The sequence below is a fragment of the Quercus suber genome, unplaced genomic scaffold, assembly GCF_002906115.3.
Source record: "Quercus suber isolate HL8 unplaced genomic scaffold, Cork oak 2.0 scaffold_60, whole genome shotgun sequence".
Classification (NCBI taxonomy): domain Eukaryota; kingdom Viridiplantae; phylum Streptophyta; class Magnoliopsida; order Fagales; family Fagaceae; genus Quercus; species Quercus suber.
In genome coordinates this window covers 392364-413179 of record NW_027069525.1, presented here as the reverse complement: position 1 = coordinate 413179, position 20816 = coordinate 392364, and the positions used below count along the sequence as shown (strand labels likewise).

Sequence of the window (20816 nt, the reverse complement as noted above, 5' to 3'; positions counted from 1 at the left end):
CTCAGTTAGCACTGATCTCTAGGGGAAAAAAGGGTTCATTAGCTTTAGTCAATTTTGATTTAGTGCAGTTCACTATAACAAGTATTGAATTCACGGATATCTTATTGAACAAATTGATTCAAATGGCAAGATTTGACATTAAAACAGCAATAGGTCAGAAGCTTCCAAGTGACCTGAGTGCCAATCATTATTTACAAGCTACATTTCTTGCATTTTAGAGCAACAATAAGGAAAGATTTTGCCTTTTGTAGTAGGAAACAGATAATTAAAACTCATACAACAATTTTTACATTCAGATTGAAAGTTAAGACAAGAACTTTTTGGTTTGGAATACAATTCTCATGAGTGAAGTAAAAGTTTTGATGTAGTACATAATTGAAGTCCAATAATGCGGATGTGAGCAACGTAGCACCCACCGAGTGCTTAATTTAAACAATGCCAATAGAATGAGTGCAAACTTACCAAGGATGACAATAGTATTTAGAACTGAGTTAAATATGGGCAAGAAGTGATCGCCAATTATCCCCTGTCTAAGGAATTTCAATTCAAGCAAAATCAACCAAGATTATGCACAGTAATCACATACAAGAAAAGAAATGCATTTTCTAGGATAGTGTTCTTGCAAGGCACAGCACCACCATGCCACCATGTGTTTAGCAAAAAAAAAAAAAGGCATAGCCCCATGTGTCCGATAATAATATCAACCGGTCAACATTTTTTTTCCCCCCAAAAATAATCAACCAGTCAACATGAAGAAAAGTTGGTAGCTGAACATGTTGACTCTCTATTTGTGAGTTGGCTCCAGCTCAGGTAAAATAGACTAAAAAGGAAAAAAAGTGGGTCCACTTGGAGCTAGTGCGTAAATGTAAACCCAAGATTCCCCCTCGATCTGAAATCCCTAAGACTTTCCTAATCTCCTCTCACTTTCATTCTATTACCCATTTCAATCTCTCTCTCTCTCTAGAAAACTCTCTCTCTCTCTCTCTAAAAATGGCAGTAGAGACATTTGTGTTTAACATCGCAGGCAAATTGCTTGGGGAATTAGCGTCCCCGGCTTTCCAAGAAGCTTGCTTGGTATGGGGTGTGGAAAGCGATCTGAGAAGACTTGAAAACACCCTATCTAACGTCAAAGCTGTGTTGTTGGATGCAGAAGACCAGCAGGTTCATAATCAGCAGCTGACCGTCTGGCTTGGGCAGCTCAGAGAAGTGTTTTATGATGCTCAAGATGTCCTCGATGAGTTCGAGTGTGAAGCGCTGCGAAAGCAAGTGGTGGAAATGCAGGGGAGCACCACCAGGAAGGTACGCCGTTTCTTTTCTTCCTCTAATCCACTTATATTCCGAACCAAGATGGCTCACAAAGTCAAAGAAATTAGAGCACGTTTGGATGAGGTTGCAGCCGATAGGGCTAAGTTTCATAATCTCTCTGAACGGTCGGATGATAGGCATGTGGTGCGTGGAAGGGAGATGAGTTACTCCTTTGTCCAGCCTTCAGATGTGATAGGAAGAGACCAAGACAAAGAAAAAATTGTGGAGCATCTAATGGATCCTAGTGATGGTCAATCCATCTCTGTTGTTCCTGTAGTTGGGATTGGAGGTCTTGGCAAGACTGCGTTAGCTAAACTGGTGTTTAATGATGAAAGAGTGATAGAGCATTTTGAGTTAAAGTGTTGGGTGTGCGTGTCTGACGAATTCATTTTAAAACAACTACTGGTTAAAATTATCAAATCAATAACTAGTGAAAATCGTAGCGATTTGGATGAAGAGCAGTTGCAAATGCTACTTCGAAATAATTTGGATGGCAAGAAATTCTTGCTCGTCTTGGACGACGTATGGAACGAGGACAGGGGAAAATGGATTGAGTTGAGGAATTTGTTGATGGGGGGTGCCAATGGAAGTAAGATTCTTGTGACTACACGCAGCCCAACAATTGCTTCCATAATGGGCACCGTGTCCCCATACAACTTGGAAGGTCTTTTACATCAAGATTGTCTGTCTCTGTTTATAAAATGGGCATTTGATGAAGGAAAAGAGAGGCAGCACACAAACCTTGTGGAAATTGGGGATGCGATTGTGAAGAAATGCAAAGGGGTTCCCTTGGCAGTGAAATCGTTAGGAAGCCTACTATATTCAAAGCTTGATGAACGCGATTGGCTATTTGTAAGAGATAATGAAATTTGGAAATTGAACAGAAAAGAAGGGGATATTTTGTCGGTCTTGCAATTGAGTTACAATCAGATGCCATCTTACTTGAAACAATGTTTTGCATTCCTTTCACTTCTTCCGAAAGATTATGGATTCACTACTTTTGATTTAATTCCATTTTTAATGGCAAATGGGCTTCTTCAATCATCAAATGAAAATCAAGAGCTGGAAGATATTGGCAACCAATATGTAGATGAGCTCTATTCAAGATGTTTCCTTGAAGATTATATTGATTTAGGTTTCATGCGAGAATTCAAAATACATGATCTTGCACATGACCTAGCACTATCATCAGCCCAAAGTGAGTGCCTAATTATTAATTGTCAGATCCAAAACATCTCTAAAAAGGTTTGGCATTTGTCATATTCTGACAATACTTGGCAGAATGAAAATGTTTTAAAATGTTTACAAAAATCAAAGAGTTTACGAACAATTCTTTCTAGGGGGGAAGGAGTTGGACCTTCTAATAAATCCTTTGTTGATTCATGTCTCTCAAAATTTAGATACCTGCGAGTTCTAGATTTAAGTGACTCAAGTTTTGAGGTGTTACCTAGTTCCATTGGTACCATGAAGCATTTAAGGCTGTTAGATTTGAGTAACAATTGTAGAATTCATAAACTCCCAAACTCCATTTGCAAGCTTCAAAATTTGCAAACTTTAAATCTTTGTGGATGTGAAAAATTAGAAGAATTACCAAAAGATATAAGATACCTGATCAGACTCAGAATATTTTTAATGACAACCAAACAGAAGTCTCTACCTAGGTTCCCTAGTTCCCTACGACTTTTGGGATTACATAATTGTGGCAATCTAGAATCTTTGGTTGAAACGAAGCATGTCTGTACAAGCCTTCGGTTGTTGACTATTGACAGTTGTGGGGGTCTAATCTCTTTGCTTCCTATCCTAAAATTCCTTACCATGTTAGAGGCTTTGGTTATTATGAATTGTGAAAAGCTTGATCTGACTGAAATGGAAGACAATCAAGATGATTTCCCAACCAGCCTTCAAGCAATAGGCTTTTTTAGATTACCACAGTTGGTGGCTATGCCTGATTGGATTAAACGCTCTGCAAAATCTTTACAAATCCTTTATATTGAGAGTTTTCCTAACTTGACCGCATTTCCAGAGTGGTTGGTGAATCTTGAATCGCTTAGACGACTTAGAATTATGAATTGCCCCAAATTGTCTTGTCTATCAAAGGGGAAGCTTTGTCTCCCAGATTTAAGATCTTTCATAATTGCAGAATGTCCCGAATTAATTAGAAGATGCCAACCGGAAATCGGAGAGGATTGGCACAAGATTGCTCATGCCTCAGAAATTTATCTGAACTACAAGCGGTTTAAAAAAGCTGATAATTAGGTATGGAGTAATCGCTCTCCCTCTCTTTTATTTATTGTTACTTCCAAGAGTTTAACATTTATAAAATATTATTCTATTTCTGGTACTGTGATCATTGCAAATCAATGTATACATTAATACATATAAATAAGCATTATATGTCCACCGAACATTAATTAGGTCAAAGTCAGAATTCTTGTTATGTTAATTAGATGTTGAAATTTGAAGTATTAATGGACTAATGGAGATATTCTTGATTTGATAAATTGCTTAATCTGTACAAGTGCTCTTAATTGGTGGAGATACGTATAGACTATATTATAGAGTAATTATACAAGTGCTCTTTTCTATACTCTACTAGGGGTCCGATTGATTGGAAGGGTTGAAAAGTGGAAGAATAGAAAATGAGGAAGTGATAGAAAATTGTGAGGATAGAAGAGATTTAATTTTCTTTCATATATGTTTGGTTTGGAGGATGGAAAATGGAGAGATGAAAATGAAGTTGATATAAATTTACATTTTTTCCCTATTAAATAAAACAAAAGGTAATACATTTTTTTAATTAAAATTTTTTTTTATGGACACTTCAATTAATATAAATATATATATATATATATTAAAGACCACAAGCCAAAAAGATCCAAAACAGATGAGAAAAAAAAGATTATGGACACTTCAATTAATATAAATATATATATATATATATTAAAGACCACAAGCCAAAAAGATCCAAAACAGATGAGAAAAAAAAGGTGGGAAAAAAAAATGAGAATGTAAGAAATGGATAAAAGCAAAAAGAAGAAAAAGAAAAAAAGTGAATTGTGTGAGTGTGTGTCTGATACTAATTGTACACGTTATTTTTATTTTTATTATATTGTTATTTATGTGAATTGTGATGTGTGTAGATGTGTGCATGCACAGTATAAATATAATATAACTTTATATAATTTAATAATTATGAAATAAAGATGATTTGTTCAATGTATGTGTATTGTTATCATGTTATAATATTTTTTTGTTATAAAGTTAAAGATTCAAGAAACAAAACTGTAAAGCTAGTGATTGTTCAAGCATTTGATTAGTTAAGTAGACATTTAGTGTATTATTTATGCATGGATGTATGGATGAGTGTGGCTGTCTCAGTCAATAATTAATACAGTTTTAGTATGTTGAGTTTTGTCATTTAGTTTAAAATATTTTTATAAAAACAATGACAAATAGATAATAACAACTGCATGAAAATAAAAATATTATTTAAACTTAACAAAATAAAATGGTAACACCTACCTACATTGGCGATAGATAATGCCAACTGTGATTTCAAAATTTGAAAACTCTTAGAATGAAATTGTAAAAGTTCATATATTTGTTCATGTATCATACAAATAACAAACTAGTGAACATGAGAGAATTCATAGATAAACTCAGTATTTAGATTTTTTATTTGTATGTAAATATTTATCATACTTATGGATAACTTTAAACATATTTCTCATTCTATTCTTTTGGTAACTACTGATTACATTGAAAAGATGAAACAAGAAAACTCATGGGGTATAGGAAAATTGTGGTAACAACTGATAACAAAACAATGTCTGTAGATTACTCTTGGGGTTGAGGAAAATTGTGGTAGGGAGTTTAATTAACATCATATGGGTATTGGAAAGAACATTGCTTTAGCATGATAAATTGTGGTAGGGAGTTTAATTAACTTTGGTTTCCTCTTCGATAATATGTCTCGATATTATCTTGTGTTTGCATCTCTCTTCCCTACTCTTTAAGCTTTACATTTATTGTTCACTGTGGTTGCTTATGGCTTAGAGTAGTGTTACTGGTTTATAACGCGTGGTTTACTCTTGTTCTGCACTTAGTTAAGTTAGAGTAAAAGCAAGTAAGCCGTAATTTAAAACTGGGGGTCTAAACAAGTATTAGTGTTTTCACACTAATTGAGCTTTCACTCTACACGAACTTGAATCACTTGATAAGGTATTCTTTTATTTTATACTCATTTGAGATCTGCTTACCTCAGTTTATTGATTGCATTACTATCATTTATTGTTGTTTTGAATTGATACAGTTTATAATTGATAATTCTTTCATTGCAATTTGATTATTTCTACAAAATTTTATTGACTTACCTAGTTGCCTTCTTCTCTTGTTCAATGGTGTGTGACTTTCTACTTACTAGGTTGTGTAACTCACTATATTATTTCAAAAATTTTCAGATTAGTTGCTTGAGGTCGTAGTCATAACAGATTATTAGGATGCAATCGTTCTTGCTTTCAAGTGAGCTAATGTTAAGATTTCAAGCAAACATATATGTCTGGAGAATTTCATGTATTATAGGTTGTAATATTATCTTGGGAGTAGTTCTATCAAGACTTATTAAAGGTTTTTGGTTATGCTTAATCTTTGAGTTTAGATGACTTGGTTATTTGACATCGATTTTTTTATGTCATTTAGAGATGGTTTAACATTTCGATGAATAGGGATTAACAATTTTAGGGGGTGGTACATTAGGTCTCAGCTCATAAATAGTACATCTAAGTTCTTGGTGAATGGAGCCTAAGACTCGGGTTACTCTGCAGAACTTTTGGCAGAAGCCATAGATGATAGAACTAGATCATTTTAGAAAATTTTGTTGAGAAGCTTGAAAATAGACACTAACAAGATTATATATTAGGTTACTATAATCAATTTAGTTAACTGCCAGGTATTGAAAACATGCTTGAACATTTTCTCTCAATTCATTGAAAACAAGCTGGCATATCTTCAAAGAAAACTTGCATGCACGCCCACACACATTCATACACAGCCTTGCTATGTGAAGTATGAGAAAATACCAGTAAAGCTAAAGCGTTCTGTATTTGTTGAATCTGCAGAATCTTCAAGGTCATGCCTGCTAAATAAAACAGAGGATCCCCAAAGTAATGTCAGAAGATTAACAGCTGTTCCAGCCAGCAAGCCCATTCCAAAGGAGAGCTGACTTTGAGCAGTTTCCTTGGTCTCAGACAGTCCAGATGCTAGAAAAAGTGAAACATAAGAAAGTTCATTAGCATTAATGTATCTTCATTTATTGCAGACCACTGTAACAGGTACTTAATAGTGGCAAGCGTGTGAAAATGCATGTAATTTTGTTTTAAAAAGTGTGTGAAAAAGTGTGTGAAAATACATGTAATGTTGTTTAAAAATTGAAAACATGTATTAAACGGGTCGGAATTCACCTTTTTGAAACAACAAATTGATTTAAATAACAAGATTTAACATGAAAACAACCATAAATCTGAAGTTTCCAAGTGACTTGACTCAAGTTGTTTCTATGTTAAACAAATTCAGTCAAGGCATTTAACAAGTATTACCCCGCGTACCCCTACCCGATCTTCCAGATTTGGTACGCGAAATACCCATACCCTATATCCAAACCACTAATGGGTTGGGTAAAATCTGTGACTGCCGGGTGGGTACCCATCTCTTAACGGGTTGTTGCCAAATGGATGGAATTTGCCTCTTGTAGGAACATTAGTACTTTAAGATAAAAGGTCTTTGGCTAAGGAACAAATGGATCTATAATCATTCAAACAAAAATCGAATCAATATATATATAAAAGTAGAGACCTCATATGAGAGTGTATGAGGTCCTGCCATGTGGCATTCTAATGTTACATTTAGCCTTTTTTATCTCTTTTCATTAAGTGTTTTTTACTATTACCTAATAGATCATAGTAACTTATTTTTATTATTATATAAATTTAGCATTTTTTATCTTTTTTTAATAAATTTTTTTTACTGTTACCCAATAGATCATAATAACTTCTTTTTACTATTATATCAAATATGAGTTGTTCTTGACAATTAGACCAATTAGACCAAAGTTATTCACTACAAAATGAACTACCATTTAAAAGTAGACCAAACCTTATGAAAAACTCAAGCCAAGTCATTACCTTACATATTACGACCAAAGTTTGACCCTTCCCACGTGTAAATCAAAGCAAAAACTCTTACCCTCTTACAAACTCTCTTCTTCCTCCCCCACGTATGGATGATACCTCTAGAAAATCTCATTTTCATGAAATCATGTCTCAATTTTCCCCTAATTTCAATTCAATATGCTTTTGTCTATTAATAATGTTTTATGCAATTTATGCAAACAAATTCTCTGTCATCAACTAGTGCAACAAAAATATATATAATCACTGAGGTTGTTGAAATAATTTACAAGTGCATATTTCTAAAATTTATAATAACAAAAAGTCTAATAAATAACATATACTATTTCACAAAATGCCATTAACTTAATATTTTCTTTAAAAAAAACTCAATGATAGGTATGGTAAAAAACATGATCCTATTCAAGAAATACCAAAAATACATGGAAAACAATTTTCATAGGTGGATTTATCTTTAAATAATATGAAGATAATAGTAAAGATAAAATGTATTGAATGAGATCCTACGTAATAGGTTTGTTAATCATTTCAAATTATACTCATCATTCACGTAAAAAAACAATAAACCACCATATTATTTACATTAAAAAAAATAATACATATTAATTTCAAAGTTCATTGCAAGATGTGAACTGCTGGGGTATTGCAACAATAAGTAACAATGATTCAACAATGGGTTGGTTTTACATTTTGTGCATACTTTGTGAAAGGAATGTCAAACCACAAGTAAGATCATTTTGGTGAGCACAATGTGAAACAAAAACAAATCTTTCTATCCCAAAGTTAGAGGCACTCACATTAATTACATATTTTCCATATATTTATAATATATTTATCTTACTATAATTATATATATATATATATACACACAATTGCAAACTACTTCAGATACAGGATTCAAATTGAATTTTTTGATGCAACTAACAAAATAAATTTTGTGATATTTGATTGAGATGCCAAAAAAATCCTAAATAAATCTACAAGAGACCTTACTGAAAAATAAACTGAGATACAACTTATTTAAATTATTGTAAAACTAATGATATTGGAGAAGGAATCACACATGATTTTTAAAAAAAAAAGAAAAAGGAAAAAAATGGATTTTCCTACTTCATTTGAATAAATTCAATCTAAATGATGGTTTTTAAAATTACATAGTTGTTAAGATTTTTGATACACCTTCAAATGACAAAAAGGTATAGAAGAAAAAAAATATATATACAATCCAATATGCTATTTTAATTCTTTTTGCTGCACTATTCCCAAATTAGCGACAAAGTCCAAACTTTGTATGATCCAATCAAGAAACTCCCCATGCCAATTCATTAGTGATTAACACAGATGATGCAACAAAAAGAAAAAGTGATGAAAGCTCAAAAATTGAACAAATATGGACGGAGTAAACTTCAAATGTTGAAGATGAAAAAACTGATGATAATAATAAGCGTCACCATACCACAACAACAAAGCACTGAAGAGAAAAAAATTTTGTAATGAAGATTTTTATTACATCACATAATAAAAATCAATAATATAGAATGAATTAACATGCTTTTATAAACTTTTATTATACAATATTACTCTAAAGTTGTTTTAATTATTGCTCATTACTTGAACAAAATAATTATAATAGATATATGTGTGCAATTTATAATGTTATATTTTCTGATGAACTCATTACTAACAAAGTTTTATAATAAATATGCTATAATATTTTCTAAAAACAAATTTATAGAAAACATTACAATTTACATATTTTCTAAAAGCAAATTTACAGAAAACATTACAACATTATCCGTGCATCGCACGGATAACTTACTAGTTATAATAATGCTACAGTTAGACCTTACAAATGACATTAAAACATGGACTTTATGGTTTGGAAATTGGAACCGCACCCGCTGGCCCTTTCTGACCTTTAATCTTTGAAGATGTAAAGAATTGAAGGACAATAATGCCCATACAATCAATTTAGCACGCAGAAAGTGCTGGTTTCAAATAACTCCAACAAAGAATAAAAGCAAGTCAGACTTACCAAGGATGATAATAGCATTAGGTAGTGAGCTGAATATTAGGGGCGACAATTGTTATCCATATTTATGAACCTATCCATTATCTACCTTATTTGGATAAGTTTTAACCCAATCCATTTGATTATTTGAGTTAAATAGATAAAAACCCATTTGGTTATTTAATTAGACGGATCTAAATGAATAAATTCATTAATACCCACCAAACCCATCTAAAATTTAAAATTAAATAAACTTACTAATACCAACTAAACTCATCTAAAATCTAAAACTTTAATAAACAAATTTTCTCATCAACCAACACTTTCCCAAACACTTTAACCTCTAAATTTCTAAACATTTTCTTAGAGAGAGAGAGATCAATTCTTTTTTTTTTTTTTTTTTGAGAATGGAGATCAATTCCTTCAAGCCCAGAAATTTTCAAAGAACGAAGAGAAACCCAAGCTTTTTCAGAGTCAGCCATGGACAACGAGAATCGAGCAACGACGTTGTCTTCTTCTTCGTCGAATTCGAGTGCGTTCTCCTTCATATCCAAAGGTTGGCGAGAGGTTCATGACTTGATGGACGCAGATATCCAACTCAAGCGCCACCGAGCCAACACGTTCAAGAACTTAGCGACGTCGCTCAACTGAGAGCTTGAGAATTTCTTCAACTTGGCTACGACTTCGTTTTCTGTGCCAGCGATTCGATCGCCTCCGGTAGAGATCAATTTCATGAAGAGGCTCCAGCCGAAGCTTTCAGAGTTTCGGCAAGTGTACTCGTTGCCGGATTTCAGCAAGAAGGTTTTGGAAAAGTGGACTCCGAGGTTGCGGCTTCGAATTGATTTGTCAGCAATAAGGAACACGGTTGTGGTAGAGGTGGAGGATGAGGATGGAGTTGTTGATTTCGACAGGGTTAGAAAGAGTTGTTTGTGAGGATGGGGATGGAGTTGTTGAGTTTCAGAGTTTGGGGGGGAGTAGAAGAGTGAGGTTGAAGGAGACGAAGCAGCACAGAGATGAAAAAAGTCTTTATTTTTTATTTATTTTTTTTTTCTTTGTGGCTTTGTTTGGTTGCTAAGAAATAAATTTTGTGAAAAGAAAATGAAAGGAAAGAACAGGAAAAGTGATTTTTGAACTTTTTAATTTTTGTTTTTAAAGTTACTAGTCGCTAACCCGTGCGATGCATGGGAAAATTACTGAAAATGAAATATAATGAATGTAAAGCAGTTATGCAAAATTCCATTTAAATTAAAAGACAAATATTAGTAAATGTCATTATCCTTAGCTGTTTTGTGTTGTATCTAGAGTTTCATATCTAAGTTACTATAATACTACTTGCAGCCACTAAAGCTCACAATATAAGTATATTATATAAGGCCAAAACTTATATTATCTTCAAGCTTCCCTTAACCTTGCAGAGTCCCTAACAAAATTTCTTTTTTATCGAATTTGATTTTAGAGAACTTATTCAAAATTATTTGAATTAAACCTCACAAATTAGAAGGAAAAAAAAAATTACAACATTGTAGCTAATTAATATACAAATAAACTACCAATTTAACATGATAAATTACTATTAGTAATTTAGAAAGCAAAAATTAACAAAATTAAAGTTGTTACCCACTTAACCTAAAACTTTTCATATTCTAAAGTTGTCAAACAACTATTGATATAAAATATTCTGTAATTACTTCAATACCGCAAGTTGTTCATGCTGTAAAAAATTTGAGAGAATAACATAGCAAGCATCTTGAACTCTTTCTTGCTTGGATCCTACAAAACAATATATATATATATATACTTATAGCGATGGAGACAGAAAATTCCTTTAAAGAGACAACTAATTACGATAGTGTTGGAGGCAAAGTAAAAGATTAAAAAAAAAAAAAATTTGAAGAAGCAAATGGTTTGGCTAGCATACCAGCTAGTTAATTAATATTAAAAGACATAAAAATCTTACAATCAAATAGAATCCAAAAGTAAATAAATACATGTGGTACAATCAGATAAATAAAAGGTTTGTCAAGATGATCAAATTTGACAATGAAGAAGACACGCAACAGCTATTGATGAGGGTAATCTCTATCTTAAACTTGTGATAATGATGAAGATGCAACAACTACTAATTATGCAGATCTAGCTTAATCTTATTTTGATTCAACTACAACAAAAGTGACGATAATTACCATAAAAAGATTATATAAAAAAATAGTCTTTTATGATATAGCCAAGAGTACAATCAAAACTAATAGAAGGAATTTTAAATCGATTTCAATGATGAAGCAGGGATTCACTTAAATGAGGAGATCAAGAAAAAAGGAGAAGTATCGTGTTCTGAGTATAGTATTGAATTTTAAACTCTATAATTCAGTTTGCTAAGATATTTTAGTAGTTAGCAAATTTAATTTCTTTAGGCACGGATTACATCATTTAATTGAATTTCTACAGGCACGATAGTACTAAACTCTATCATTCAATTTTCTAACTACTAAAAATCTATCACACGGATACTGCAAAAACTCTATCACACGGATTACAAAATATAAACCAATAATGTTACTGTCTCAAACATTTAAAAAAAAAAAAAAAAAAAAAAACCAAATTAATTTTAAACATAGAAACAAACAATCATCTATCAATACAAATACCCAACCTAAATACATGTAAACTCATATATGACCCATAACACAAAAGAGGTAGTAACAAAATTAAAAAGAAAAAAAATCAATAAAAAAGAAAAAACACTATTAATCTAATCCTTACATTGAACTATTATGTAGGCAACTACAAGAATAGAGGTTAAGAGCAACTGAGATTTAGAGATACCTAAACTGAATCATCCAACTTTTCATTATTAATATAGTGTGAGAAGAGGAAGAGATGAAGGAGTTAGAAAGCCAAAGTCTAGTGTTAGGAAGCTGAAGGGTTGCCGTTTGAGATTGTAACCATTGAACACAAAGGGTTGCTATTTAAAATTGTAACCGTAGAACACAAAGGGTTGCCGTCTAAAATTGTAACCGTGGAAGACAAAGGGTTGGGAATTATTTTCTTTTTATTAGTATTTTTAAATTTAAGAAAACTTGTTTTAAATTGTAAGACAAATTCAGGAAAAATAATTGTAATGACATGGCAGCTGATGTGGCTCAACCTGAGCGTAGCAACATTAAATGCTATGCTTAGCTTTTAGTAATACTAGCCGCGAACCCGCGCGTTGCGCGTGATAATTATTTTTATGGTGATTTTATTAAAAAAAAATTTACAATTTAAACTAATCTAATAATGAGTAATGTTTTTCGTAATTATATTTTTATTTATTATAAGAACAATCATAAATGTAATATATGATCAATCCAAAACACCAAAAAAACATAAACTAAAAAAATTAATAAAACTTAACAATGATTAATTCAACCAATATTAGGATAAAATTTTGTTTTTGATAATCTATTAAGGTTATTTTCTTTGTAGAAATTATAATTTCGGCCGCTCAAAACATATTATCAAATAAACAATTATTAGCAAAATCTAAGAATTAAATTTCTATACATGCATTGTAATAAAATAATAATAATTAAAATAAAATTGCAAAAGTTAAAATTTGTCACCTATCCGATTATTTTTGTTTGGCTAACCTTTACTTTTTTTTTAAATAAATGACATTATAAAGTACTTCTAGTACAACTATTAAGAGTACTTTGTCCACCACAAAGGATTATAACATAAACAAAAATTAGTAAAGTCTCATAGTTTAACATCTAAATTGAGCACTATAAAAAATCATGCTATGTAACAGAATAAATACCAAATTATCCAAATCATGCTATATAATAGAATAATATTATATTTTTATATGCTATATTTAATTCTTTAGAACGCAATAGGATAACATTTAACATTAAAAAAAAAAAAAAAAAAAAAAAAACAACAACAACAACAATTTAAAAAACTAAACTAAATCACAATTTAAAAAACTAAACTAAATTGCATTAACCCAAAATAGAGTTTTAAAGAATATAAAAAATTATCAACCTAAAGTAGAGATGCAAGAAAAATAAAAAAATCCACCAAAAAATTGAGAGAGAGAGAGAGAGAACCTTTTTTTTGCGAGGGAAAACTATGCATAGAATAGAAGAGATAGTGACAAATTTATAGTAAGAATGTGTGAATAAGAAGAGACAAAAATAAAGGAAGATGAAAGGAAAGAGGAAGAATGACATTAATGTAGAGGGTAGTGGGGAGATGAAAAGTAAATGAGAGAGAAAGATTGAAGAAGTAGTGGGGAGATGAAATGGTAAGGGAGAGAGAAAGGTTGAAGAAGTGTAAATAAGTAGTAGAAGTAAATAAATAAATAGTAGGCTGCATTTATAGGGCTGAAAATTGTAAAAATTATTTTAAAATTGTAGGAAAATTATATTTTAAAAAAGAAAAGAAAAAAGAATGACGTGGCAGTTGATGTGGCGCAACGTGAAAGCAGCAGTATTAAACGCTACGCTTCAGCTTTTAGTAATATATAGATATAGATTAACATGTTATTTATTTATTTGGGTTATATTGGGTTAAATGAGTGGGTTACTAATTAAATGGGTTTGGCGGGTGATGGATAATTAGTTTATATATAAACGGGTCATACATAGATAAATGGATAATTACACACCTATCTCATGTATGACCCAATTCATTTATGACCCAACCCGTCCATTTGCCACCCCTATTGAATATGAGCAAGGAGAGACCACCAATGATGCCCGGACCAAGAATCTCAAGCAAAATCTCACTTCCATCAGTCAAAATCTTAGCAGCCCAGAAAATGCAATATGCATATACAAGAATTAGAAAGCCATTTCCTAGGACAGTGTTGGTGCATGGCATAACACCGTAGGTTTGTTCACAACCATCCGATGAAATCAAAGGGTTATCATGAAATGTTGGCAGCTGAATGCGTTGAATTTCATGAGGAACCTTCCCTAAGGACTTAATGTTTGAGATAGGTTCGCTCCAGGCTTCTGAATCCTATATTGATGCGTGTCTCTCAGGATTTACATACTTGCGAGTTCTAGATTTAAGTGACTCATGTTTTGAGGTGTTACCTAGCTCTATTGGTACCATGAAGCATATAAGGTAGATAAATTTAAGCAAAAATGAAAAAACTACCAAACTCCATTTGCAAGCTTCAAAATCTGCAGACTCTATTACTCGATGGATGTGAAAAATTAGAAGAACTGCCAAAAGATATAAGATACATGATCAGCCTCAGATGGTTGTCAATAACAACCAAACAAAAGTCTCTACCTAGGGCCTGGAATTCTCTAAGAAATTTGGCATTATTTAATTGTGGCAATCTAGAATCTTTGTCTGAAATGTTGCAAGGTTGCACAGGCCTCCTTCGGATGTTGATTATTGACAGTTGTGGGAGTATGATTTCTTTGATTCCAATCCTAAAACTCCTTACTAGTTTAGAGGTTTTGGCCATTGAGAATTGTGAAAAACTTGATCTGATTGAAGGGGAAGACAATCAAGAAGAATTCCCAACAAGTCTTCGAGCATTAAGCTTCTCTGGATTACCACAGTTAGTGGTTTTGCCTGAATGGATTAAACGGTCTGCAAAAACATTACAGTCCTTATCAATCCAGAGTTGTCCCAACTTGATAATATTACCAGAGTGGCTACTGAATCTTGAAACACTTAAAAAACTTATAATTTTGAATTGCCCCAAATTGTGGCTCGAAGATCACTCAGAAGTCCCGAATGTCCCGAGTTAAGTAGAAGATGCCAACCGGAAATCGGAGAGGAATGGAACAAGTTTGCTCATGCATAAGAAATTTATCTTGACTATATGCGGACTAAATAAGCTGAGAATGAGGTATGGAGTAATCAGTTCCCTCTGTTTTAATTTTTCTTCTTCTAAGAGTTTAATATTGTTCTATCTCTGTTGTGTGATCATTGGTGTTACAAATCCATATACACATATAAATATATGCAAATTAAATACTTATTCGTCCACTTTACATTTGTTTGAAGTAGGAATTCTTGTTATGCTAATTAAATGTTGTATAATCTTGATCAAGTTGAACCATTTTTTTAAAATAAGTTGAACTTTTTAACATTTTATCAATGTTTTCTACTCAAATTTGCTAGTGCAATGCAAAAATAAATGAATATTTTTAAAACAAAATAAGATAGCTTGTGTAGCTTGTGTTATATTCCCTATTACATAAATTTCAAACCACTGATTTATAATTAGATAACTGCATCTAAATCAGTATATTCCAAGACAAATATCCGAATTTGTTTTATGAGCTTCTAACTCTGGCTAAGTGTTTTTCTTTTCTTTTCTTTTTCTTTTTTAATAAGGTAAACGAAGTTTTAAAAAGAGAAGAAATTTATACATTCTACAAGCTGTATGCATATAACTTTTTTGAAAAACTTGGGTAAATTATACTTTGGTCATTCGAAATTAAAATTTTGAATTTGGTAATTGAAATTTCAAAAGATGGACAATTTCTTCCCTTCGTGTATGAGGTTGGCTTGATTTTGGTCCCTTTAATATCGGTACATTCAATTTTGGTACTTTAAATATGGGATGGGTTTTATTTGGTGACACAGGACAGGAGTGTCCATCGTGAAGCACGCAAGCCCAGCCCATATTGTCTTGCTAGCCCAGCCAGAAGAATTATGCAACTTGGATTTGGATGCCCACTTCCAGGCCGACTACGTACCCAAGACTTTGAAGTGTCATTTTAAACTTTTTAATATCAATCTAACTTCATATGTTTATTCGGCATTAGAATCAGCTATCGATGTATTGGAATCTCAAGTTTCTTTTTCTTTTTTTTTTCTTTTTTTTTTCTTTTTTTTTCTTTTATGTTTTGCAACTTAAGTTTCTTTCTATTATGTTTTGGAACTAGCCTAGCTTTTTATTTCTCCTATGCTTAGAGGGCTGTTCTAAGCAGATATTTACGTGTTTTTGTAAGTGAAGAAGATAAACATTGAATAGTTTTGAATGCAATAACAAAAAACTTGTCTGATTTAAAAATTTTGTATCTCTTTGGTGGATTCTATTGAGTGGTGAATTTATTCAAGCCTTGTATCCTTGGTATAATTCTATTGGGTGGTGATAATTTGTATCCCATTGGGTGGTGATAATCTTGTTAGAAACTTCCACTTCTAACAAGATTATGGTCTAAAGATGGATATTCCAAAATTTGAAGCAAAGTTGTAGTTGGAAGAATTCATTGATTGACTTAACACTATTGAATGAATCTTTGATTATAAAGATTTGCCTTGGGTAAGTAAAGTAATATTTTTCAAATTACGGGTAGGCAAAACGAAACCAACCAAAACACGGTTGGGTAATGAGTAATTATCTCCAAAAAAAAAAAAAATTAATACTACAAATTATAGGAAATATCCCAAAAATAAAGATATATTTTCAAACTTACAGAGAAAAGTTATAATAAATGAAGGACAAAATTTAACTACAAAACCAGTTATAGTCAAAGGCTACAAACTGCTCTAATAAACTGATATGTGTAAAAAATGGCATGTGCATTGCATATGATTACTTAAGTAAACTTAACACAACTAACCCTTTAACTACATCGCTTATTAAAAAAATAAAAAATAAAAAATAAAAACTAAAAAACTAAAACCCTTATACATACTCTCTCTCTCTCTCTCTCTCTCTCTCTCTCTCTCTCAACCCAAAAGGGCAGAAACCCAATCTCTCTTCTCTGTAACCTAGAAACCCAATCCCTCTCTCTTTCAACTTCTCACCACCGGTCACCCCAATCCCTTTTCTCCCTCCACCATCAGTCACCCTAATCCATATATTTTAAATACAAGAGTCTTACTATTGTGTAATCATTAGAGAAGAGGGATTTTCTGTAAGAATTATTAAACCAAAGCACTAATTTCCATACCTTTAAAATGAATAGTTTTGTTTTCCTCATCAAAATCTTTGCTTGGTTGGTTGTAGGTTCTGCACTGTTCGTAAGGTGGTGACTATATTTGATGGGTTGAAGGTTGTAATTGATTAGTTTGGTCACAAGGGCGATTATGCCATAGAACCCGATTATTTTAATATTGATTTCAAATTTTATTGGAATTCTTGAAAGCAGTTCCACGTGTGAGGGGGATGTTGGAAATAATACACAAAGTAACAATGGAAGAACAAAGCTAATACAAAAGACAAACAGAAAATAAATAACTTGAAGGCATAATATCGTTTTCCTTAGACAATATTTGCCCCCAACACTATTATGGCTAAAGGGTTATTGCAAATTTGCCCTCAGAATACAACCAAGATGTTGGGTTCTACAGATAGCAATTTTAGAGAATAACCACAGGATTTCTTGTGTTTCTTTTTAACTTACTATTCAAGTGAACATAAGCCTTATTTATACCCATATGGTTATTTCATCAAAAGGCACGCTTTTTAAGTTAAAATGTTTCATAAAGCCATTCACATGGCTTGAAACCTCTTCAACCTTTCTGAACAGTCACTAGAAAATTCTGTAGAAGTTTTTTGAGTTTTGATCAATCGAGAGTTCCTTTCAATCGATCGAATGCTCCTTTTCAATCAATCAAATAGGAATCGAATAGCGATCGAATCATCTAGTGACTCCAGGATTATTTTCCTACCATTTCGATCGATTGAGCCAAAGTTTCGACTAATCGAAAATACTAAATTTCGAAATTTCGCTTAGAAAATTCCAAAACTTGAATTTTCACTTTATGAAACAATATTCTCCAAACTAAAACATCATTATTACAATCTATCCATGTATATACTTATATATACAACAAGAGGATTTAACAAAAAAAACTACATAGGCATTCATTGTCTCTTTTCTTCTATTTCCACTACTACAAGCACTAATATTGAAACAATTTCAGGGCTAATCTAAAGTTATGACACAAACAAATATCTAAGAAAATTAATTTAGATGTTCAAATTGGATCTTCAAATGTCTAAAATCATGAAACAAACAAAGTTCTAAAGAAAATCAATTTAGATATTCAAATTAATTTCAGGGCTGATCTGAAGTCATGACACAAACAATCTTCCTTCAATAATAATAGTTGTAGAATGGTGGCTACAAAATTCCAATAGTTGTAGCAGAGGACGTAAGAAAGCCCGTAAATCCATTCACGTTCCTCTAGCGCTTCATTTGGGTGTCATGGCATTAGCATACTATGTTCTTGTTCCAATTTACATGTGGATCAAAGATCAAGTCGTGCCCAAAGGTCAACCAATCTGAGAGGGAATTTATTGGCTTCTGCACTTTAGTGTAATGCTCTATCCATATGATTACATTTTCTTCCCTCATTTGTGAACAAGTCAGCACCTTAATAGCCCTTTTCATGATTCTGTTGATGCTCTTGAAAATAAATTTGCACTAGAGTCTAGTCTTCTGTAGTTTTATGTATCTATGTTCAATTATTAGAGAGGGATTGGGTTTTTGGGTTACAAATAAGAGGGATTAGGTTTCTACCTTTCTTGGTTTATAGTGAAGTCTGAGAGATAGAGAAAGAGAGGATGCATATAATGTGGCATTTGGTATGGGGTAATGTTTTAAGATTCTTAGGAATGTTTAAAGATTCTAATGTTTGATTGCAAATTACGTCGGGGAATCAGATACCAGGAAAATTTGGATTCCCCCTTTAAACTCCTCTTAGTACGAATGTAGATTCCCTTTAAAATATGTGGGTATCCAGATTCCCAAACTTAAAGGAAATTGTATTTTTATAAATTGACAATTTTAACAAAGTTCTATTTTTTCATATGTGGATAAAAAAAGTTTGAACGGGTCCCCCATTATTGCCAGGTATTCACTTTTGTTGTTGTATGTGTTTTGCTCAACAAATTATTAATAGTTTATATTTTGTTTTTCATTATTTATTTAGAGGAAGATTTTTTTTTTTTAAAGGACTTGATAGTTCACATTTAAATCTAAGGTTAGAATGAGAAAAAAAAATAATTCATTTAAATTCCTGGGAATAAACCATTGTTATTAATTCCATTTCGGACCCCGTTTCGATTTGTCCAGTGGAACGAAATATTTCGGTACCGATCTATTTCGGCGTACCGTTTCAGGGTGTTTCGGAGTTCCTAAAAAAAAAAACATATATATATATATATAACCTCTAGCGCTTCATTTGGGTGTCATGGCATTAGCATACTATGTTCTTGTTCCAATTTACATGTGGATCAAAGATCAAGTCGTGCCCAAAGGTCAACCAATCTGAGAGGGAATTTATTGGCTTCTGCACTTTAGTGTAATGCTCTATCCATATGATTACATTTTCTTCCCTCATTTGTGAACAAGTCAGCACCTTAATAGCCCTTTTCATGATTCTGTTGATGCTCTTGAAAATAAATTTGCACTAGAGTCTAGTCTTCTGTAGTTTTATGTATCTATGTTCAATTATTAGAGAGGGATTGGGTTTTTGGGTTACAAATAAGAGGGATTAGGTTTCTACCTTTCTTGGTTTATAGTGAAGTCTGAGAGATAGAGAAAGAGAGGATGCATATAATGTGGCATTTGGTATGGGGTAATGTTTTAAGATTCTTAGGAATGTTTAAAGATTCTAATGTTTGATTGCAAATTACGTCGGGGAATCAGATACCAGGAAAATTTGGATTCCCCCTTTAAACTCCTCTTAGTACGAATGTAGATTCCCTTTAAAATATGTGGGTATCCAGATTCCCAAACTTAAAGGAAATTGTATTTTTATAAATTGACAATTTTAACAAAGTTCTATTTTTTCATATGTGGATAAAAAAAGTTTGAACGGGTCCCCCATTATTGCCAGGTATTCACTTTTGTTGTTGTATGTGTTTTGCTCAACAAATTATTAATAGTTTATATTTTGTTTTTCATTATTTATTTAGAGGAAGATTTTTTTTTTTTAAAGGACTTGATAGTTCACATTTAAATCTAAGGTTAGAATGAGAAAAAAAAATAATTCATTTAAATTCCTGGGAATAAACCATTGTTATTAATTCCATTTCGGACCCCGTTTCGATTTGTCCAGTGGAACGAAATATTTCGGTACCGATCTATTTCGGCGTACCGTTTCAGGGTGTTTCGGAGTTCCTAAAAAAAAAAACATATATATATATATATAACTAGATATTATTACTATTATATAAAGTAATGAATTTTATTTTATTTAAAAAAAAAATCTTTAAAAAAGTGGGATTAAAAAAATATTTATTTATAATTTTTCTACAAATAATACAATAAATATAGTGTATAAACTTTCACCTTAAAAAAAATTTCAGTGAAGTGGATAAAAAAATTTATGTAAATATT

The 20816-nt window shown here is 31.9% G+C and overlaps 1 protein-coding gene across 1 annotated transcript; it reads left to right on the top strand.

The window, feature by feature from the left end:
* The first annotated feature begins 883 nt into the window (after positions 1 to 883).
* Positions 884 to 6797, top strand: LOC112040069 (putative disease resistance protein RGA1). Its single transcript, XM_024072968.2, has 3 exons — positions 884 to 2503; positions 3446 to 3561; positions 6423 to 6797. The coding sequence occupies exons 1-2, from the start codon at positions 991 to 993 to the stop codon at positions 3559 to 3561; spliced, it is 1629 nt and encodes a 542-aa protein (XP_023928736.1). The 5' UTR covers positions 884 to 990; the 3' UTR covers positions 6423 to 6797.
* Positions 6798 to 20816: the final 14019 nt, after the last annotated feature.

Excerpts from the sequence above, each read along its gene's own strand:
- LOC112040069 (XM_024072968.2), top strand. The coding sequence starts at position 991 with ATGGCAGTAGAGACATTTGTGTTTAACATCGCAGGCAAATTGCTTGGG. Across the intron at positions 2,504-3,445 it reads AGCACTATCATCAGCCCAAA|AATGTCCCGAATTAATTAGA; the intron begins GTGAGTGCCTAA and ends TCATAATTGCAG.